Source organism: Pelophylax lessonae (genome assembly GCF_965119305.1).
Source record: "Pelophylax lessonae genome assembly, chromosome: 9".
Classification (NCBI taxonomy): domain Eukaryota; kingdom Metazoa; phylum Chordata; class Amphibia; order Anura; family Ranidae; genus Pelophylax; species Pelophylax lessonae.
In genome coordinates this window covers 263060358-263084674 of record NC_138776.1, presented here as the reverse complement: position 1 = coordinate 263084674, position 24317 = coordinate 263060358, and the positions used below count along the sequence as shown (strand labels likewise).

Here is a 24317-nt window from a genome sequence, read left to right as displayed (position 1 = left end):
CTCAATATAACGTCATGTTCCCAACAAGTGAGGAGGAGAAACTGTATAACATGTATGAAAGGTCCATCTCCATTCCTCAATATAACGTCATGTTCCCAACAAATGAGGAGGAGATACTGTACATCATATGAAAGATCCATCTCCATTCCTCAATATAACGTCATGTTCCCAACAAATGAGGAGGAGATCCTGTATACACCATATGAAAGGTCCATCTCCATTCCTCAATATAACGTCATGTTCCTAACAAATGAGGAGGAGATACTGTACACCATATGAAAGGTCCATCTCTATTCCTCAATATAACGTCATGTTCCCAACAAATGAGGAGGAGATACTGTACACCATATGAAAGGTCCATCTCCATTCCTCAATATAACGTCATGTTCCCGACAAATGAGGTGGAGATACTGTACACCATATGAAAGGTCCATCTCTATTCCTCAATATAACGTCATGTTCCCAACAAATGAGGAGGAGATACTGTACACCATATGAAAGGTCCATCTCCATTCCTCAATATAACGTCATGTTCCCAACAAATGAGGAGGAGATACTGTACCCCATATGAAAGGTCCATCTCCATTCCTCAATATAACGTCATGTTCCCAACAAATGAGGAGGAGATACTGTACACCATATGAAAGGTTTATCCAGTGTACTATGGCTAGTTATACTGTACATTGTATAAAATCCAATGTTTATACACATATTGGCTTTATAATAATAATAATATAGTTATTATTATTATCAATATTATAATTATTAATATTTTTATTATTAATAATAATAATAATGAAAAAATAAAATAAAAACAATATATATATATATTAATAATAATTATTATTAATCATAATAAAAAATATATATTATACACATTTTTTTTTTAATTGCATTTAAAAAAAAACTACATTTTTGGTTTTTATTCTCTTCTATAATAATATTATTATTTTTATTGTTATTAATAATAATGATAATAACAATAATATTACTAATAATACTAATAATAATAAGAAGAAGAATTTTGAAAAAAATGAAACAATTATTTTATATATCATTTTTTTTTTATTGCATTTTAAAAAAAAACTACATTTTTATTTTTTATTCTCTTCTATAATAATGCATTGATTTTAATATGAATTATCAATAAATATTGTTATATTTTTTATATTTTGCTTCTTTCTGCTTACCTTCATACTGTTGACAAATAGTCCATTATAGTCCCACCTTCCTCCTCTATTCAGTGGGTTCTAGGACCACTGATTTGGAAACTATTTTTTCTATTATGATTCAGGGATGAGGACTTCTTGTCAGGGTACGGGTTACATTTGTTTTTTCATTTCTCTTCTATAATAATATTATTATTTTTATTGTTATTAATAATAATGATAATAACAATAATATTACTAATAATACTAATAATAATAAGAAGAAGAATTTTGAAAAAAATGAAACAATTATTTTATATATAATTTTTTTTTTTTTTTTTAATTATTATTAGTTTATTAAATTATTTTTTTCTGTTTGGTTACAAAGTTCCTACTTCTCACCCTCTTGTTCATGACATACATGTCTATTGATACTGTGTTACCTTCTTCCTCTTATGATTGTGTTGACATTACTATTATGTCGTTTGTTCCAATATGGTCTTTGTTCGCATATTGTACACTGTACGGTTTTTCTTTTTTTTGTTTTTGCCTTTTTTCTTGAAAATCTTAATAAAAATTATTGCAAGTAAATTATTTTTTTTCTGTTAGGTGATGATGTCCAGAATGGCGCAGAGGTAGATCACAAAGTAGAAGATGATGGCGTTACAAAATGTTCTCCGGGAGAGAACCCCGATGAAGAAAACATACATTGTGGAGATTCCTGTGTGGAGAGCCCCATGGATCCCACTAATCCTGAGGAATCTGGGAGATCACATCCAATTCTTTCCGATGCTGATACAATACCTGATCCCTCTACGGCAGAGAAATCGCCTCCAGTTGTTTCCAGTTCGGATACGATACCTGAACCCTCTACGGCAGAGAAATCACCTCCAGTTGTTTCCAGTTCGGATACGATACCTGAACCCTCTACGGCAGAGAAATCGCCTCCAGTTGTTTCCAGTTCGGATACGATACCTGAACCCTCTACGGCAGAGAAATCGCCTCCAGTTGTTTCCAGTGCGGATACGATACCTGAACCCTCTACGGCAGAGATATCCAGTCCAGTTGTTTCCAGTGCGGATACGATACCTGAACCCTCTACGGCAGAGAAATCGCCTCCAGTTGTTTCCAGTGCGGATACGATACCTGAACCTTCTACGGCAGAGATATCCCCTCCAGTTGTTTCCAGTGCGAATACGATACCTGAACCCTTAAATCCTGGGAAATTTGAGAAATTGGATCCAATTGTTTCTGGTGCTGATAAATTTCCCGAACCTTCTAAACCTGAAAAACCTTCCATGAAATCCCATCCAAATGTTTCCAGTGCCGATTATACGCCCGATCGATCTAATCCTGGGGAATCCTCCTCTGATAAATCTCCTACCGGTAAAGCCAAAGCTGATAAGCCATTCCAATGTTCTAAATGCGATCGGTGGTTTAGAATGAAGGCCAATCTTGCTAGACATCAGAGCATGCACAAAGAGAAGGTCCCTCTTACCCGTGAGGAGGTCTGGAATACGGTCAAAGTGCGCCCTTTCTCCTGTCCGGAGTGCGGCAAACGTTTTGCGCGCAAAGGAAATCTTCTGAAGCACCAGAAGATCCGTAAAGGCAAGCACGTTTATCCGTGTTCCGAGTGCGGGAAAAGTTTTATTCACCACGCAGAACTTCTGAAACATCAGAGAACTCACACGGGTGAGCGCCCCTTCACTTGCACCGACTGCGGGAAGGGTTTTGCACAGAAAGTAACTCTGGACGCTCACCGGAGACTGCACACGGGGGAGCGCCCTTTTTCATGTTCCGAGTGCGGGAAATGTTTCAGTGGAAGAGGAAACCTTGCAAAGCATCAGAGAGTCCACACGGGCGAGAAGCCTTACTCGTGTTCGGAGTGCGATCGCTCTTTCACGCAGAAAGGAGAACTTGTTAGACACCAGACGACCCACACAGGAGAACGTCCTTATTCGTGCCCCGAGTGCGGGAGACGTTTCCCTTACAAAGGGATACTAAATGTACACCTGAGGCGCCACAAAGGCGAGCGCCCTTATTCATGTTCGGAGTGCGGAAGATGTTTCACTGAGAAGGGAAACCTCCTTATGCACATTAAAAGGCACCTGGGCGAACGTCCTTTCCCATGTCCGGATTGCGGGAGAGCTTTCTCTCTCAAAAGTGACCTCGTTAGACACCACCTTCGAAAACACACCGACAAATGACCTGTTTGCAGAGTGCGGGAAATGTTTTACTCACAAAAGAGATCTTCTTAAAGTTGAACTCCAGCCTTGGATTCAAACAAAAACTGATTTTCTCATGGTTTAAGAAATTCTCTAAAAGTCTCAAAATATTTTTAATAAAGTGTAAGATATTTTATTTATGATGTAAGAGTTGTGTCATGTAACCGCTTCTTCTTTTTTAATTTTTTATTTATTTATTTTTTATTGGATGGGGATATTCATTTAGCCACTCCCCTACCGGGCAAATTCTGACATTTTATTCTGTCACCTACATATAAAACAGGGTCATGGGTGGCCGAGGTTCATTGATGCACATGTGAGGGAAGGCTCATTGATGGAGGTGGATACGGAAGGCTGATTGATTTAGGTGGGGAGGGGAAGGCTCATTGATGGGGGAGGGGGGGAGAGAAGTATCATTGATGGAGGTCGTGAGGGAAGGCTCATTGATGGAGGTGAGGTGGGGGGAGGCTCATTGATGGAGGTGGGGAGGGAAGGCTCATTGATGGAGGTGGGGGGAGGGAAGGCTCATTGATGGAGGTGGGGGGAGGGAAGGCTCATTGATGGAGGTGGGGGGAGGGAAGGCTTGTTGATGGAGATGGGGAGGGAAGGCTCATTGATGGAGGTGGGGGGGAGGCTCATTGATGGAGGTGGGGGGGGCTCATTGATGGAGGTGAAGAGGAAAGGCTAATTGATTTAGGTGGGGAGGGGAAGGCTCATTGATGGGGGAGGGGGGGGAGGCTCATTGATGGAGGTGGGGAGAGAAGTATCATTGATGGAGGTGGGGAGGGAAGGCTCATTGATAGAGGTGAGGTGGGGGGGGGGGGCTCATTAATGGAGGTGAGGGGGGGGGGCTCATTGATGGAGGTGGGGGAGGAAAGGCTCATTGATAGAGGTGGGGAGGGGGAGGGGAGGCTCATTGATAGAGGTGGGGAGAGAAGTATCATTGATGGAGGTGGGGAGGGAAGGCTCATTGATAGAGGTGAGGTGGGGGGGAGGCTCATTAATGGAGGTGAGGGGGTGGGATCATTGATGGAGGTGAGGGGGGGGCTCATTGATGGAGGTGGGGTAGGAAAGGCTCATTGATGGAGGTGGGGGGGAAGGCTCATTGATGGAGGTGGGGGGGGTGGGGAAGGCTCATTAAAGGAGGTGGGGAGGAAAGGCTCATTGATGGAGTTCAGGGGAAAGGCTCATTGACAGAGATGAGGGGGGGGATGTAGGCTCATTGATGGAGGAGGGGAGAGGGAGGGCTCATTGATGGAGGAGGGGGGGGTGCATTGATGGAGGTAGGGGGGAGAAGGGAAGGCTCATTGATGGAGGTGGGAGGGAAGGCTCATTGATGGGAGTGGGGGCAGAGGGAAGGCTCATTAATGGAGGTTGGGGGGGGGTTCATTGATTGAGCTGGGGGGGCTCATTGATAGAGGAGGGAAGGGAAGGCTGGTCTGTGTAGTTCCGATCCAATAGAAGAGCTACTGGAGCTCAAATTGCTGAAAAAGTGAATGCAGGTTCCAATAGAAATGTGTCAGAACATACAGAGCATCACAGTCTGTTGTGTATGAAGCTGTGTAGCCACGGACCGGCCAGGGTGTCCATGCTGACCCTTGTCCACAGCCAAAAGTGTCTACAATGGGCACGTGAGCATCAGAACTGGAGCACGGAGCAATGGAAGAAGGTGGCCTAGTCTGACGAATCATGTTTTCTTTTACATCATGTGAATGGCCGGATCTGTGCGCATCACTTACCTGGGGAAGACATGGCACCAGGATGCGCAATGGGAAGTCGAATCCATGGAGGCCTTGCTTCGCAACTTACAGCACTTAAAGGATCTGCTACTGACAGCTTGGTGCCAGATACCACAGCATCCAATCAGAGGTCTAGTGGAGTCCATGCCTCGATGGGTCAGGGCTGTTTTGGTGGTAAAAATAGGTCATAATGGTATAGCTGATCAGTGCATAGTATTGTTATTCAGTGTTGATTAAATGTTTGGGGGCCCAGAAACCTAGCCTACAGCATGTCCATGTCCTCTGACTGAACTCTTTCCCGTCACCACTAGTTCTCACGGTGGGTGCAACTATATTGTTGAGCCTTCTTCCCATGGCACCTGATACAAAAATCCCAAATTAAGAGAAAAGAGGGGGCAGGGGTTAGGGATTAGCATGGGCTAGAGCCTTGAGCTATGTGCCATTAAGAGGGAGTCTTCCTTGGGGCTTGCATATGAAACTCATACCAATGCATAGGTAAATGTCTTTGTTTGAGGCTCCATGTGAGGGAACTTCATACTTGCCCCATAACAGTACAATATTCAAGTGTGCATGTACAATCCAGTCACAATAAAGTTTTTCAGAATTGTTCCACTTTATACATTTACTTCTTTTAAAGAATGTTTTATTGGGTTCAAAAGATACAAGGAGGAAAGAGTGCAAAAAGGTGACCACAATGGGCATGCATAGGGTACATCACTGTGGTACATAAGATTACATATATTTCTATACAGTAATTACAGTATCTGAATTCTGAACTAGACCTGATGATTGAGACAATGTAGAAGGTCAATGAGCCCAACAGCACTGTTAGGAGTGGAGAACAGAGAAGGGATAAAGCCCCGTACACACGCACAGATTGTTGGCCATAAATTGTCGGCCAACGTCCGATCTGCCGATTGTAGGCTTGTTAGTATGATGCTTCCGACAACCAACTGCGAAATTTCGGCCGAAAAAAATCTGGTGTGCAGGCTATAAAATTTTTGCTGGCCAACAAAGAACGGCCGATTGTTCCTCAGTCAGTACAGATTTCGGCAGACAAAAATCAGATGAGCAAGACTGGGCATTCTCAGAGAAGAAAAAACACACGGAAAGTCAACCATCACATGACATCACTTCTGAAGTTGGTTTTTGTTGGCCAACAAAAGTCCAGTGCAAGTCTAGAGCACCAACAAACAACACTGGACAAAAGACGGCCGATCGGTTGGCCAACAATCTGTGCGTGGGTACGGGGCTTTAGAAGAAAAAAGTGAGAAGAAGAAAAACTCGGGTTGGCTGCAGTTGACATGGACATCTATGGGCCAGGATGGAGAGTTCAGGTAGGGGAAATCATGCAAAGGCGAGGAACGTAAACACCAGTGTACCCACAAAAAGAACCCAAGAACTTGATGGCGAATTATATATCGGTCTTGAATCCTGTGATCTTCACAGGCAATCCGTTTTTCCATTCTCAATAAATAGCACATCTCTGTGGCCCAGTCCTTAGCTCGAGGGACAGCAGAGCACCTCCAATGTCTGGGGATTATGGTGCGCATAGGGGAGATGAAAAAGCAAAACACGGTTTTGGATATCATCATGCAGGCACCAGTTGCTAACAACCCTACATGTTCTATATCTGTAAAGGAGCTGAAAGGAGTTCCAGTTCAACATCGTTGTTCTTGGTATGGAATTCCGAACCTGAGAGTGGTTCTGGACATTTCCTTTTTAGGGCAATCAAGCACCATAGAGAAGACAGGCCCCTTAATGGGAACTTGTTGGTAGCTAGAAGCAGGGCTTTTTTTCAGCTGGAACTGGGTGGAACTCAGTTCCACCACCTTTGGCTCAGGCTCTCTGCTCCCTCCTCACCACTATCACTTGTAAACACAGAAGTCTGGCTTCTGTGTCTACAAATGACAGCTTGTCTCCTGAGCCGCTCCCCCTGAGTGCAGAATTGGGACAAGGCACATGCAGGTGCCTGGAGTGCAGTGCAGATGCCGACACCTCCACTGGAAGATCTCTGTGTCAGTGTCCGGAGGCAGAGCCACCTACAGTGCATGGGGAGGTACTAGAGAAGAAGAGGGGTGAAAGTGAGATGTAGATGAGGGAAGCAGAGGTAATCCGCTGTGGAAGAAGGCTGATCTCTACATTCTGTGTGCAGTGCATCCCTGAACTCTGCACTATGTACGTAGCGCACCCCTGAACTCTGCACTATGTACGTAGCGCACCACTGAACTCTGCACTATGTACGTAGCGCACCTCTGAACTCTGCACTATGTACGTAGCGCACTTCTGAACTCTGCGCTATGTACGTAGCGCACTTCTGAACTCTGCGCTATGTACGTAGCGCACCCCTGAACTCTGCACTATGTACGTAGCGCATCCCTGGACTCTGAATGTAGCGAAACTCTGAACTCTGCACTCTGTACTTAATATTGTACTGTACTTTGCACTCCTGGTATTTAATGCCCCATTAAGGTCCTCCCACTATTAGTGAAATTCGACCACACCCATTATTTGATGCGGTTTGGGAGGTGTGTGGGAGGGGGATTATGGAGGGCCGTGGTTGAGTTCCTGCACATATTGTAGGAGAAAAAAAAAGACCTGGCTAGAAGACTTTAGCCCAAAATAATTGTAGCACCTTCCTGACCCTCAATGACATATTAGGGACCTCAGAGGCAGAGTGGGCTAGCATGTCAACTTGGCAGTAGTGGAGTTATGTGTATTGAAGGGCACCAGATGCTTTTCAGGGCAGTATGGAGTGTGTTGGCTGTAATGGACATGACCAACTTCAAAGACAGAGGAGCTAAAAGCCATCTTGGCATTCTTTGAATTCAGTTCCTGGGTGCAAATTGCAGAGTGGTTGGGCTACCAACTCCACTGCGAGAGGTCACCTCACTTCGGTTGAGGACCAAGCTTCACCCAGCTTCTTTGGTACTCCAGTTAGACTAAAGTTCCTTCATGGTATTTTGACTCCTTGGCTGAGCATTTTAGGACTCTGCCCAATCACTTGGTCACCCTCTTCAAGCAGCAGCGGATCAGATATACGCCTTTGACAACATCTATGATGACGAAACGCGTCAGACACGTATGACGCACGTAAGCACGCTTCTGCCGCGGCCATTTTTGAATTTCCATGCTGTTTTTCAAACAACGCCATGTGAGTACCTGTCCATTGTTTACTAATAAAATTCAAGTTTGAACGTATTATACTATTGGATCCCCCTTATATTTTCTTGTGAGGTACTTTTGGAGGAGTCGGGGACATTTACAACTGAAAAGTTTATTTCCATTCCGTATATGAGATAAAGGAGTTATAGTGACTGGATAGCGGCTGATCTGACACCAGATACTCATTCCATGCTCGATTGACCTTTCATTAATTTGAGGGTCCACCTCGTTTGGTAAGAGTACCCCTGTTGTTTCTTCACGGTGGTGGATTATTGCTCTACTGTGGGAGCGGCTTCCTATCATCACTTCTCCCTATCATCGGATTTAGAGACTGTTTATTACCAGGATTGTCCTGTTTCTCCATTCATGTGTATATTACTCACAATTATGTATGATTTTTTGTAAGATTGTTGTCATTACATCTCTTTCATGTGTACTAGCTACCATTATCATTATTGCACTGTTCTTTTTATTTTGCATTTTGGATCAGATACACAACCGTGTCTCTCTCCCATGCAGGAGGAAAAAGGAAAGTCTGACTTCCCAAGGTCACTCCTGAATATGTATACCCACTCCTATCCTGCACTAGCAATAAACATCCCAGTGGTTGGCCAGCCACATATAAATATTCATAGGTCAGGTCAATGCAGCTTCCCATACTATTGCCAGGGACTCTCCCTAGAAGTGGGCAGAGGCAAACAATCACCTCTATCTAACCCAGGAAAGACCCACAGAAGGCTGAACTATCAATCCGGCTGACTGTAGCCACCCTGCCCTAGTGTATATTCAATTTTAGACACTCCTGTGTAGGACAAGGTGGCTACAGGATAAAAGGAGATTCACGCTGTGCTAAAACCTCCCTAAAATGTACAAAACCTTGTAGCTGATTGTAGTATGGTAAGCAACGGGTTAAGTTGCTGTCTGCAAAATGTTACAATTATGTATATGTCTGGGAGCTGGGTGTGGCTGAAGTTAGTTGCATGCTGATGTGCAGTGAATAAAGAAGCAACCTGTACAGCTTGTCTGTGTTAATACACTACATTTTGGCGACGAGGATGGCTAGCTTTCTGGATTTACCGGCTATCGGACCGTTTGATGTGTCTGGAGACCACACTAGTCTCTCACAGCGCTGGGACAAGTGGAAGAAGGGATTTCAGCTCTATGTTATAGCCACAGGAGTGACTGCACCTGCTCAGAAGAGAGCCATGCTGCTGCATCTAGCTGGACCTCAAGTTCAGGACATTTTTGAAACCCTGGGAGCAACAGGGGAAGATTCAGACTATGAGACAGCCATGAATAGACTGAGTGAGTACTTTGAGCCAAAGAAAAATATTCCCTATGAAAGATATAAGTTTAGACAGGCTGTGCAAGAACTGGGAGAAACCACAGACAGTTATGTGACTAGGCTGAAATATCTGGCAAAGTCTTGTGATTTTGGGACTGTAACTGAGGAGATAATCAGAGATCAGGTCATAGAGAAATGCACATCTGTGCACCTCAGGAGGAGATTATTGAGAGAACCTAGTCTCACACTTACTAGTCTGCAGGAGATTGCAAGAGCCATTGAACTGTCTGAGCTCCAGGCTCTGCATATTGAAACCAAGAACACTGCATCTGTCAATACAGTCTCCAAACCTACCTATAATAATAGGAATATCTGGTGTAGGAAAGAGAGTTTTCCAAAGAGGACTTTACATATCACCTGCAATAAATGTGGCAGGGTGGGACACACAAGTCAGGACTGCACTGTGGTACAGAATAAAATGTGCTATGCTTGTGGAAAGACAGGTCATTTTGCAGCTGTGTGTAGAAGTACAACCAGAGATAACAAAACCAAAGGACAATCTACACAAGTAAATGTTATAGCTGAGGATAAAGAGAGTGCTCCTGACTGTGAATTTATATTCTCCCTGTGTTCTCTGCAAGCTGGGACATTAACCATTAAGATTGGAAATACAGATGTGTCAGTGTTGATTGACTCTGGAGCTACATGCAATGTTATGGACTTGGCTTCTTGGCACAGTCTTAATGGCAGAGAAAATCACCTTAAATTGTGTAACACCACTAAACAGATTTATACTTATGGCTCCAGTACACCACTGCAACTTAAAGGCAAATTTTATACCTCTGTTCAAACACATGAGACTGGTCCTCCATTGCAGACCGAATTCTATGTTGTAGATGGCACAGGGTCGCCTCTGCTTGGTCGTCAAACCGCAATGGCACTAGGGGTGTTACAGATTGGCCGTGATGTAGGCAGCGCAAGAGTGAATATGGTGTCTCCTGCTATTTCTGCATTGAAAGAGGAATTTAAAGATTGTTTCTCTGGGTTTGGAAAATTAAAGGATTTTCAGTTGGAGCTTCACATTGATCCACATGTAAAGCCTATTGCACAGCCAGTACGCAGACTTCCTTATAGCCTGAGATCACCTGTTGAGCACAAACTGGCAGAGCTGCTAGACCTTGACATTATTGAACCTGTGGAAGGGCCCACTCCGTGGGTATCGCCGTTAGTTATTGTACCAAAGGGCACAGATATTCGGATTTGTGTGGACATGAGATGTGCTAACCAAGCTGTGCAGAGAGAAAGACATCCAATTCCCACTATTGAAGATGTTCTGCATGCAATGAATGGGGCAAGTGTCTTCAGTAAACTGGATTTGAAATGGGGTTATCATCAGATTGAATTGACCCCAGCATCTAGAGTCATCACTACATTTGCAAGCCATAAAGGTCTTTTTAGATACAAGAGGTTGATGTTTGGCGTATCGTCCGCACCGGAGGCCTATCAACATGTGATTCAGCAAGTGCTACATGGTTGTGAAGGCACGCATAACATTTCTGATGATATAATTGTGTGGGGAACAAACACACAGGAGCACGACGAACGTCTCTGTGCAGTGCTAAATCGCTTGAAGGAGAAAGGGTTAACATTAAATGAGAAGAAATGCACATTTCAAATGAATAAAATGACTTTTATGGGCCATGTGCTGTCTGACAGGGGCATTGGTCCGGAGGACTGTAAAATTAAAGCTGTGTCTGATGCCAGAAATCCTGAAAACCCTGCAGAAGTACGCAGTTTTCTTGGGCTAGTGAATTACTGTGCCAAGTTTATTCCAGATATGGCGACTGTCAGTGAACCTTTGAGAGTGTTGACTCGCAAAGCAGTCCCGTGGAAGTGGGGCTTTTTGGAACAAGGTGCATTTGATGAACTTAAGAGACGGCTGACTTGCGCCACAACTTTGGCTTATTTCAATCCTACTGCACACACCCAAGTTATTGTCGATGCTAGCCCTGTGGGGTTAGGCGCCATCTTGGTTCAGAGACAATGCACAGGCGATTACAGGCCTATTCAGTATGCAAGCAGATCCCTCACTGATGTAGAGAGACGTTATTCTCAGACCGAGAAAGAAGCTTTGGCTGTTGTTTGGGGATGTGAAAGGTTTCACACCTATCTCTACGGCCTTGATTTTGAAATCATCACAGACCACAAGCCTCTGGAAGTGATATATTCGCCACGCTCAAAACCATCCGCCAGAATTGAGAGATGGGTTCTCAGATTGTTACCATATCGCTTTACAGTGCGGTACAGACCTGGACCGACTAATACGGCAGATGCACTTTCCAGATTGCCTCAGTCTTCTGCACCTGTTCATAACCTGGCAGAAGAGTACATTCGTTTTGTGGCTACTAACGCCATGCCTCAGGCATTGACACCGCGGGAGGTTGAAGAATTGTCATCTGTGGATCCGGAAATTGCTCGGTTGAGAAAATGTGTAAGACAAGGGGTTTGGGTGGATTGTGACCCAAGCTATCACAGAATCAAACAAGAGCTGAGTATTGCAGGACAACTAGTTCTACGTGGCAATCGTATTGTGATGCCTAAAGATTTACGGAAACGTACATTACATTTAGCCCATGAGGGCCATCAAGGCATTGTACGCACCAAACAAAGATTACGTGAGAAAGTCTGGTGGCCAGGAATTGACAAGGATGTGGAACGTTTGGTTTCTTCATGTCGAGCATGTCAGTTGGTGGGCAGCAAACCTAAACCAGAACCAGTAACTCACACTGTTCTACCTGAGGGACCATGGGAAGATTTAGCCATTGATCTGTGCGACATTCCATCTGGACACCATCTTTTAGTTGTTGTGGACTATTATTCAAGGTGGCAAGAGGTGGTAGTTCTCACTAAAGCTACATCGTCAACTGTAATTGAGGGGTTGGAGAGCATTTTTGCATCTCATGGGTTGCCTAAACGGATTGCGAGTGATAATGGTGCCCAATTTACTTCTCAGGAATTTCAGGATTATCTGAAATCAAATGCTATTGAACATCATCGTACAACTCCATACTGGCCACAGGCTAACGGGGAAGTGGAACGCCAGAATCGAACCTTGCTGAAAGCTTTGCGGATTGCTCATTTAGAGAGAAGAGACTGGAAAAAGGAACTGTGGCGTTTTTCTTTTGGCTTATCGCACAACTCCGCATACTGTCACTGGCGTTAGTCCTGCGGAACTTCTTTGTGGTCGCAAATTCAGGACTAAATTGCCAGACATTGGGGGTCCTCCTACAAGTCAGAAACCTTTTCGGCATATTGATGAGGAAAGGAAGATCCGGGCTGAACAGTATGCAAACCACCGCCGCCATTGTCAACCTAGTGGCCTTCAACAGGGTAATAAGGTAATGCTTCAAAGTGATCGGTTTAACAAACTGGCTCCGTCCTTTGAACCTGAGCCTTATGTTGTAAAGGAGAAAAGAGGTACTCAAGTGGTTTTAGAGGATTTAGATGGACACACAGAAGTGCGTAATTCCTCATTTGTGAAGAAATTTATTGAGTCAGAAGGTCAAGTATCGGAAGATGGCGAACAGGCAAAGAGTAGTGATGATACTGCCAGTGATCCAGACTTCAATCCACAACCATCCACATTGGAATGGCCAAGAGAAAAACGAGCAACAAATCCACCGGCCTACCTTAAGGACTATGTGTATAGTCAGGAGTTTATAGGTTAAATTTTTAGTTGTTCATCCATGCATTTTGTTAATCTTATTAATACGTTGTGCATGTTATATTTTATTCAAAGAGACTGAGGGAATGTAGTATGGTAAGCAACGGGTTAGCAGCTCTATAAACTGGTGACCAGTTAACGGGTAAGTCCACCCTAACACTTAATTTACTACATTTACAGTCATCCACGATCTAAGACTAACCTATATAGCCCTGTAAAAAAAAAAAAAAAAAATCAGTATAATACCTTTTCTGAAGCCGATCCAACCCGATCTCCAGCGGCGGAAGCTCTGCAGAGAACACAGCCGACAACGGGTGGGAAATTAATGGGAAGGGACGTCACCCATTGAGTTACTATGGGGCTTCTGTTGTCGGCTGCCTCCTCTGCACCCGCCTCCACAGCGAAGCCGCCCCTGACGGCTCAGCGTGGGACCGGAGCGGCTTCAGAAAATGTAAGTATACAGATTTCTTCTTTGTGCTCTGGTCCAAATCATTTGGTGGAGGGGGGGGGTTATAGTGTGGGGTTGTTTTTCCAGGGGTTGGGCTTGGCCCCTTAGTTCCAGCCAAGGGGAATTCTTAAGGCATCAGCATACCAAGACATTTTGGACAATTTCATGCTCCCAACTTTGTGGGAGGAGTTTGGGGATGGCCCCTTCCTGTTCCAACATGACTGCGCACCAGTGCACAAAGCAAGATCCATAAAGACATGGATGAGCGAGTTTGGAGTGGAGGAACTTGACTGGCCTTTTCCTCATTGATGTTGATACCTCGTAATGCTATATGATCCATGCCTGTTATGACCTACCATATATACTCGAGTATAAGCCTAGATTTTCAGCACATCTTTTTGTGCTGAAAACGTCCCCCTCGGCTTATACTCGAGTCAACAAAAAAAAGAAAATGTCCCCAGCCGGCCCGACGTGTAGGAAGCGCTTTAATTTTAAAAATGGCGCCAACGTGTCACCGCGCATGCGCTGCCGTCGCTCGGGACAGGCCGTACACATTCGGCTATTCCCGGGAATAGCCTAACGTATACAAGGTTTCCCCAGCGGCGGCGGCGCATGCGCAATGACGCGTCGGCGCTATTTTTAAAATTAAAGAGCTTCTGGAACAGGTAAGTGAATCACAGCCGCACTACCTGCCATTATGCGGGGCTGCTGACATACTACAAGGGATGCAGTGCTGCAGGCATGGTACACCTGTACAATGCCTGCAGCACTGCATCTCCTATAGTATGCCCGCAGCCCCGCATTCTCTTGTACCATGCCCACAGCATTGTCTCCTGTACCATGCCCACAGCATTGTCTCCAGTACCATGCCCACAGCATTGTCTTCTGTACCATGCCCACAGCATTGTCTCCAGTACCATGCCCACAGCATTGTCTCCAGTACCATGCCCACAGCATTGTCTCCTGGACCATGCCCACAGCATTGTCCTGTACCATGCCCACAGCATTGTCCTGTACCATGCCTGCAGCCCTGCATTGTCCTGTACCATGCCTGCAGCCCTGCATTGTCCTGTACCATGCCCGCCGCCCTGCATCCTTCACCCTAGGCTTATAGTCTAGTCAATCATTTTTCCCTCTTTTTTGTGTTAAAATTAGGGGCCTCGGCTTATACTCGAGTATATACTGTATCTTTAATTAGATGGTCCCTTTCAATGATAACGGCTCAAAGCAAGGTCCATAAAAACATGGATGAGTGAGTTTGGGGTGGAGGAACGTGACTGGCCTGCACAGAGTCCTGACCTCAATCCGATAGAACACCTTTGGGATGAATTAGAGCAGAGACTGTGAGCCAGGCCTTCTCGTTCCGGACCTCCCACATGTGCTTCTGGAAGAATGGTCAAACATTCCCATAGACACACTCTTAAACCTTGTGGACGGCCTTCCCCAGAAGAGTTGAAGCTGTTATAGCTGCAAAGGGTGGGCCAACTCAATATTGAACCCTATGGACTAAGACTGAGATGCCATTAAAGTTCATGTGTGTGTAAAGGCAGGCGTCCCAATACTTTTGGTAATATAGTGTACACCTGACCCCTGCACTATCAGTGTGGAAAAGCTTATAGGAAATGGAGATCGAGGCATTGTACAACATTTTTTATTTTGAACTATGGTAAGCTTTAGGTATGATAACATATAAAAACTCTATAAATTTGCAGGTGCGTAAGAAGGTGATTTAAAACATTTCCCACACTCCAGATCAGGAAAGGGGTCTTAACTATTCCCCACACTTTGGACATGAAAAGTGCGACGTTCGTGCATTAGATTGTTGGTGTGTAAGGAGGTCTCATTCCTCAGTGAACCATTCCCCGCACCCTGGAATGAACTCTCTGGTGTTGAAGGAGTTCTCCTTTCCGTCCAAAGCACTTCCCGCACTCTGAGCACGAAAAAGGTCGCTCGCCTGTGTGAGTTCGAAGGTGCTTCACCAGGTCACCTTTGTGAAGGAAACTCTTCCCGCACTCTGAACAGGAAAAAGGTCGCTCGCCTGTGTGACTTCTATGGTGTTCTGTAAGTGCGTTTTTCCGAAGGAAACATTTCCCGCACTCTGAACATGAAAAAGGGCGCTCGCCAGTGTGACATTTCTGGTGTGCAGTAAGTCCGCTTTTTTGAGTGAAACATTTCCCACACAAAGAGCATGAAAAAGGACGCACACCAGTGTGAATTCTCTGGTGTATAAGCAGTTTTGTCTTCTGTCTGAAGCATTTCCCGCACTCTGAACAAGAATAAGGACGCTCACCCGTGTGGCATTGCTGGTGTAACGTAAGTCCTTCTTTTTGAGCGAAACATTTCCCACACTCGGAGCATGAAAAAGGACGCTCACCAGTGTGAGTTCTCAGATGTCCAATTAGTTGTCCTCTCCGCCCAAAGCATTTCCCGCACTCTGAACATGAAAAAGGGCGCTCACCGGTGTGACATCTCCGGTGTGCAATAAGCCCCGATTTCTCGGTAAAACATTTACCACACTCAGAGCATGAAAAAGGACGCTCGCCTGTGTGAATTCTCTCATGTTTGACAAGGTCTCCTTTCTGAAAGAAACTTTTTCCGCACTCTGAACATGAAAATGGACGTTCTCCTGAATAGATTCTCTGGTGAGCAACAAGGCTTGCCTTCTCGGTGAAACATTTCCCGCACTCTGTACATAAAAAAGGACGCTCATCTGTGTGAGTTTTCTGATGTGTAATTAGGACTGCTTTCTGCACAAAACTTTTCCCACACTCTGTGCAAGAGTAAGGAGGTTCCCCCATGTCAGCTCTCCGGTGTCTAAGAAGGTTGTTTTTGGAAAAGAAAGACTTTCCACACGAGGAAAGAGCATCCCCAGAATGAACTCTCCTGTGTTTAACGAGTTCTGAATTCTGCTTGAAGCATTTCCCGCACTCTGTACATGAAAAAGGAGGCTCACCGGTATGACATCTCTGGTGTAGAGTAAGTACGTCTTTTGAAGGGAAACATTTCCCACACTCAGAGCATAAAAAAGGATGCTCCCCTGTGTGAATTCTCTGATGTTTGATAAGGTCTCCTTTCTGAGTGAAGCTTTTCCCGCACTCCGAACATGAAAAGGGACGTTCGCCTGTATGGATTCTCTGGTGCAACACGAGGCTTGATTTCCAAGGGAAACATTCCCCGCACTCTGAACATGAAAAGGTTTTCTTGTGACATTTCTGATGTTTGAGGAATCTTTTTCTACTAGAGAAACCTCTTCCACAGTCTGAACATTGAAAAATATGATCTCCCGTATGAACTGCCGGTTGCTGAAGGTCACCTTTCCCTAAGGTCTTTTTCTCACAATTTTTCCCTTTGTGATTTAAAGTGTGCTTATCAAGATCACTTTTCAATTCGAAACATTTGCCACAATCGGGACAGGAAAGAGGACAGGAAAGAGGATAGGAAAGAGGACCTCCTCCCTCATGGGTTCTCTGGTGGTCATCAAGATGACTTTTCGTTATGAATTGTTTCTTGCAATCAGAACATGAGAACAGCTTTTTTCGAGAGTGGATTTTCGAATGGCCACCAAGGCTTATTTTCTGGGTAAAACCCTTACTGCACTCCGGACCTGAAAAAGGAAGTCCTTCGTCTTTGGAAGACTTCCTGCCCTTCATAAGTGGAAGAGGACGCTGCCCTGCGTGAACTTTCTGATGTCTAACAAGGCTTGACTTCCTCTTAAAACATTTATCGCATTCAGAACACGTAAACATCTTCTCACCTCTATGTGTAAGCAGTTCATTCGAATATAATCCCTCTGGATTAGAGGGATCAGCTATTTTATCACTACTGTAAAATCTTGGGTGTGATTTTCTCGAAGATTTCTCGGGATTAGAGGGATCCATTGATACATCCCCACAAGAACGCGTGCAACGTAAATTTCGAATATCAGGGTTTTCTCCTGGAGAACGTTGTGTAATACAATGGTCTTCTGCTTCAGAATTAACTTCTGAGGGATTTGGAACGTCCTGTCCACCTGTTGACAAAGAAGTTAAAAAAATATTAAATATTTTTTAATGTCTAGCACTCAGGAATTATGAAGGTTGGTCTTCTAGTCAACAAATTCACAAAGCTCTGCCATGGATTTGGGAGTATTTAAAGCATGACGTTATATTGAGGAACGGAGATGGACCTTTCATATGGTGTACATTGTCTCCTCCTCATTTGATGGGAACATAACGTTATATTGAGGAATGGAGATGGACCTTTCATATGGTGTACAGTATCTCCTCCTCATTTGTTGGGAACATGACGTTATATTGAGGAATGGAGATGGACCTTTCATATGGTGTACAGTATCTCCTCATTTGTTGGGAACATGACTTTATATTGAGGAATGGAGATGGACCTTTCATATGGTGTACAGTATCTCCTCCTCATTTGTTGGGAACATGACGGTATATTAAGGAATGGAGATGGACCTTTCATATGGTGTACAGTATCTCCTCCTCATTTGTTGGGAACATGACCTTACATTGAGAAATGGAGATGGACCTTTCATATGGTGTACAGCAGGGGTCTCTAAACTGTGGTCCGAGGGCCAGATGTGGCCCTTTGCTAGTCTTTATCTGGCCCTCGGGGCACTATTCCTCCCACTGATAAGAGACACTATTCTTAGAATTCTTCCACTGATAACAATGATGGGATACTATTCCCCCTACTAATAGGGACACTGCTCCTTTCTCCTATTGACCACTAAACCTGAGGCCATATTTATTCTCATTGATGTCGAGCCCGGGACATTTACTGCCCCTGCGGGCCACAATCCGACCCTCGTAAAGTCTGAAGGATAATAAACTGGCCCTTTGTTTAAAATATTTGGAGACCCCTGGTGTACAGTATATCCTCATTTGTTGGTAAAATGACGTTATATTGGGGAATGGAGATGGACCTTTCATATGGTGTACAGTATCTCCTCCTCATTTGTTGGGAACATGACGTTATATTGAGGAATGGAGATGGACCTTTCATATGGTGTACAGTATCTCCTCCTCATTTGTTGGGGACATGACGTTACATTGAGGAACGGTGATGGACCTTTCATATGATGTGCAGTATCTCCTCCTCATTGGTTGGGAACATAACGTTATATTGCGGAATGGAGATGGAACTTTCATATGGTGTACAGTATCTCCTCGTTATTTGTTGGGAACATGACGTTCAAGAATGGAGATAGACCTTTCATATGATGTACAGTATTTCCACCTTATTTGTTGGGGATATTTTTCTGTTGAGCATAACTAATTGGCCTATCTTATGGTAGAGAGAATTTCTCAACTTCATTTGATGGGCATATTAGATTGTAGGTTAGGTACATTGAGTATGTTCTTATGGACAGTAATGGGGATTTCTCAGCCTTTAAAGAGGTTGTAAACTCGGTAAAAAAAATTTTTTTTTCTACGACCTGAAAGAGAAATACATAATGAGCTAGTATGCATCGCATACTAGCTCATTATGAAATACTTACCTTAGAACGAGCCCCCGCCGTGCCGTCCGCTCACCTCTATGACGGGCGACATTTCTAGTCGCCCGTCTTCCGGGATCGCGGCATCCGGCCATCTGATTGGCCGGAGCCGCGGTGACGTCACTCCCGCGCACGCGCGCGGGAGCCGACAGTCACGGCACGGGGCTCTGAAGGAACGGCACGAGCGGCCGTTCCTTCATAGCGCATGCGCCGGTGACGTCACTGGATGCATCGAAGGTAAATATCTCCTAAACGGTACATGTTTAGGAGATATTTACAGTACCTATAGGTAAGCCTTATCATAGGCTTACCTATAGGTACAACTTCCCGAGGAGGGTTTACTTCCTCTTTAAAAGCTGAGAAATGTTTACTATGTTGTTAAAACATTAAGTGTTTTTCTGGGCACAATTCTTTGAGATTGTTTGACTGACAAAGATTTAGAAACTCAAACTGTACAAAGGCAACATCTAAAAAAAAATAAAAAATACAGAATGCAAAACCTTAAATTTATTTACAGCAATTGATAACTGGGAATACAGAGGACGGGGACATCTCTCTGGTGGTTCCCATTACTGGATCCATCTGTAGGAAAAATACACAATGACTGATAGGGATGGGCCGAACACCCCACTGTTCGGTTTGAACCAGAACATCTCGAACAGGGAAAAGGTTCTAGTGAACATGCAAATCTATTAAAGTCTATGGGACACGAACATGAACAACCTAAAGTCCTAATTTTAAAGGGCTATATGCTAGTTATTGCCATAAACAGTGTATGGGGACCTGGGTACAATGTACCCGATACCCATCCACATAGGGGGCCTGGTATCGACTCTGGGGGGTACCCCACGCTGTTTTTCTTTTCTTAAATTCTGTCATGGGGTTCCCCTTAACTACCTAAATACTGGGCACTTTCATCCCTTGCTGCCCAGACCAATTTTAAGCTTTTAGTGCACATTGGCATCTATGGGAAATATTGGTCAGCTGACTGAATACATTGTTTCTATGTGTTTATCAGATGATGGGGGATCTAGGTGGACCCTCCGTACTGCTCTCTCCTTTACAATAAAGTCTCCTCTTACCAGGTGATGTGAGGGGCGGCTGATTCTCCATCATGACGTCCTTGTAGAGATCCTTGTGTCCTTCTAAATACTCCAACTCCTCCATGGAGAAATAGACAGTGACATCCTGACACCTTATAGGAACCTGACACACACAATGATACAGTCACCATCCAAACACATCCCTTGTCTGTTACTGGATAATGTCCCAGAATTCCCAGCACCGCTCACCTCTCCTGTCAGCAGCTCAATGATCCTCTTTGTAAGTTTTAGAATTCCTTCTTTTTTGCTTCTCTGAAGAGTAACGAAGGTAGGTGGAGGTACGGTGATGGGGCGCTGTGTTTCTCTTAGTCTTGTGGACAAGCGTTGACTTCTCCTTCCTCTGCTTTTCTCAATGGATGTCTTCGTAACTACAGCCCAGTCCTGGTTATACATTAATACGTATAATAACATTAGAATCCTTTTAACCTCCGCTATTAGGTTTGGGTTTTTATTAATAAAGATAAATGTGGTGTCTGCAATCCTCCCAGAATCCTCCTCACCTCTCCAGTAAGTGAACAGATGATATCCAGAGTGTGATTCACCAGCAGCGTCCCATTCGAGGTAGAATTCTTTTTTGCCATTTTCTTAAGATCAAGCAGGTTCTGATTCTCTATCATGACGTCCTTGTAGAGATCCTTGTGTCCTTCTAAATACTCCCACTCCTCCATGGAGAAATAGACAGTGACATCCTGACACCTTATAGGAACCTGACACACACAATGATACAGTCACCATCCAGACACATCCCTTGTCTGTTACTGGATAATGTCCCAGAATTCCCGGCACCGCTCACCTCTCCTGTCAGCAGCTCCATCATCTTCTTGGTGACTTCTAGAACCTTCTTAAAGTTGTTTGTTTTAGGAGTTGGCAAATTAGTTAGAGGTACTCTGATGGGAGAGGATCCAAGAAGATGTCTGCTGGGTGTCAACTGTTCTCCAGGTGTCTTCTTCAGCACTTCATAAACCTTCATAAAAATATACTCATAGTTATTGCCACAAATATCCCAGAATCCTCCTTACCTACATTATTACAAGTCAGGTCCGTGCTTTATTAATAGAAATAGGAGTGATGTCATGTGACCTTCTGGAATCCTCCTCACCTCTCCGGTCAGCAGGTAAATGATCTCCAGGGAGAGGTTCAAAATCTGTTCAGTTATATGACTTTGGTCTTCGTCCATCCTCATTGGTGTTGTGGTGGGATCTATAGAGATTATAGATGGAATATAAACTGAAAATGATCTGCACTGCACTAGGATGGATCATTTCTGGCAGCATTGCTCCAAACTTATCATGTTGAGACTTTTACCTATTTTAGGATGTATCTGGTCTATAAACCAGAGGCTCTGGATGGACAGTTGGATAAATGGTTCTATATTTAGGTTGTATCTGGTCTATAAACCAGAGGCTCTGGATGGACAGTTGGATAAATGGTTCTATATTTAGGATGTATCCGGTCTATAAACCAGAGGCTCTGGATGGACAGTTGGATAAATGGTTCTATATTTAGGATGTATCTGGTCTATAAACCAAAGGCTTTGGATGGACAGATGGATAAATGGTTCTATATTTAGGATGTATCTGGTCTATAAACCAGAGGCTCTGGATGGAAAAATTGATCTATATTTAGGATGTATCTGGTCTATAAACCAGAGGCTCTGGGTGGACAGTTGGATAAATGGTTCTATATTTAGCATGTATCCGGTCTATAAACCAGAGGCTCTGGATGGACAGTTGGATAAATGGTTCTATATTTAGGATGTATCCGGTCTATAAACCAGAGGCTCTGGATGGACAGTTGGATAAATGGTTCTATATTTAGGATGTATCCGGTCTATAAACCAGAGGCTCTGGAATAAAATTTGGATAAACAGCTTTATATTTAAGATGTATCTGGTCTATACATATATAAACAGTATATAAAATTAATATATTATACATATAAATATGAATGTATGAGCTTTTGCTGGGGTTAAAAGACATCACAGTGACTATGGAGGAAGAGGACGGAACATGACGGGGAGGTTACTGGGTGTAAATATAAAATAATATCTTATTACCTCCTCTTCTGCCAGTTCCAGCAATGTCTCCTCTCTACTTCCTCCCAACTCACCTCTGACCTGGAACTTCCTGTTTATATGTGACATCCCTTCCTGTCATTGCGGTCAACTGACAATCAGCGATCGCACCACCTTGTGGAGAATATGAAGACTATGTGGTGCATTCTTCAGACTTATTGCAAATAATACTATCACACACTCATTCTACCTTAGCTAAAGTTCCATATCATGGAAGTTCTTCTTACCAGGGAATCCTTATTAAGATAATTCACTTTATAGAAGAACAAATAGAAGAAATGTAAATGTTAGGAACATTCTCTAACCAAGCTCCAGAAATACACAAGATTCTACGGAAATATTGGACGACTCCGTACCCTCGTGCTTTTTGAGGTTTTCTCAACACATCTAAATAATGTATAGGGGGGTAAGAAAATCAAAAGGTTTTGTTGGTCCATTGCCGCCAAAGCCAGAAACAATAATTACTTCCCAAACATAGGTGTGCGCAACCTATTGTATTAGGGTGTGCACCCCAAATCTATAACACACACACATGTATATACAAGAATGCATAAAATCAGAATATCGTCAAAAAGTTAATTTATTTGAGGAATTAATTTCGAAAATATTTTATATAGATGTGTTACACACAGAGTGATATATTTCAAGCATTTCTTTCTTTTAATTTTGATGATTATGGCTTACAGCGAGTGACACCCCAAAATTCAGTATCTCAGAAAATTAGAATATTACATAAGACCAATAGAAAAAAAAGGATTTTTAATACAGAAATGTTGTCTTAGTGAAAAGTCTGTCCATGTACAGTGTAGTAGGCACTCAATACTTGGTTGGGGCTCCTTTTGTATTAATTACTGCATCAATGCGGCGTGGCATGGAGGCGATCAGCCTGTGGCACTGCTGAGGGGTTATGGAAGCCCGGGTTGCTTTGATAGCGGCCTTCAGCTCATCTGCATTGTTGGGTCTGGTGTCTCTCATCTTCCTCTTGACAATCCCCCACAGATTCTCTATGGGGTTTAGGTCAGGCGAGAGGCGAGTTTGCTGGCCAATCAAACACAGTGATCCCATGATCATGTGACCAGGTATTGGTAGTTTCGGCAGTGTGGGTGGTGCCAAGTCCTGCTGGAAAATTAAATCAGCATCTCCATAAAGCTGGTCAGCAGAGGGAAGCATGAAGAGCTCTAGAATTTCCTGCTAGAGGGCTGCGCTGACTTTGGACTTGATAAAACACAGTGGGGCCAACACCAGCAGATGACACGGCTCCCCAAATCATCACCGACTGTGGAAAATTTTGAATTTCATTTGGAAATCAAGGTCCCAGAGTCTGGAGGAAGAGTGGAGAGGCAGAGAATCCAGGTTGCATGAGGTCCAGTGTGAATTTTCCACAGTCAGTGATGATCTAATCCATCTCCACTCAATTTAAACCTTTAAAAAACAAATAAGGTTTGCCTACTTTAACATATCGAAATGGATCTTTGAATGCGATAACGTAATGACCAGGAAGCCTTTTCCTCATTGATGTTAATATCTGTGAAGACCCCTGTGATGCTATATGATCCATGCCTGTTAGGACCTATTTTTAATAACATGGTCACTTTCAATGATAACAGCACAAACAAGGTCCATAAAGACATGGATGAGCGAGTTTGGGTTGGAGGAACTTGACTGGCCTGCACAGAGTCCTGACCTCAACCCGATAGAACATCTTTGGGATGAATTAGAGTGGAGACTGCGAGCCAGGCCTCCTCGTCAAACATTAGTGCCTGACCTCACAAATGCGCTTCTGGAAGAATGGTGAAACATTCCCATAGACACACTTCTAAACCTTGTGGACAGCCTTCATAGAAGAGCTGAAGCTGTTATAGCTGCAAAAAAGTGGGCCAACTCAATATTGAGCCCAACAGACTAAGAC

At 43.9% G+C, this 24317-nt stretch overlaps 2 protein-coding genes across 2 annotated transcripts in view; one reads left to right on the top strand and one right to left on the bottom strand.

Annotated features, from left to right (window-relative positions):
* The window catches only part of LOC309563890 (uncharacterized protein), a 180276-nt gene extending 176865 nt beyond the window's left edge, over positions 1–3411 (top strand). Inside the window, exon 4 of the mRNA XM_082268525.1 lies at positions 1758–3411. Within this exon, the coding sequence (XP_082124651.1) occupies positions 1758–3355 (1598 nt within the window). The 3' untranslated portion in view covers positions 3356–3411. The remainder of the gene's footprint in view (positions 1–1757) is intronic.
* Positions 1–24317, bottom strand: part of LOC309564428 (uncharacterized protein) — a gene marked incomplete at its 3' end in the record, with an annotated part of 637385 nt that overhangs the window by 292585 nt on the left and 320483 nt on the right. Inside the window, 1 exon segment of the mRNA XM_082269058.1 lies at positions 15722–16307. Within this exon segment, the coding sequence (XP_082125184.1) occupies positions 15722–16307 (586 nt within the window).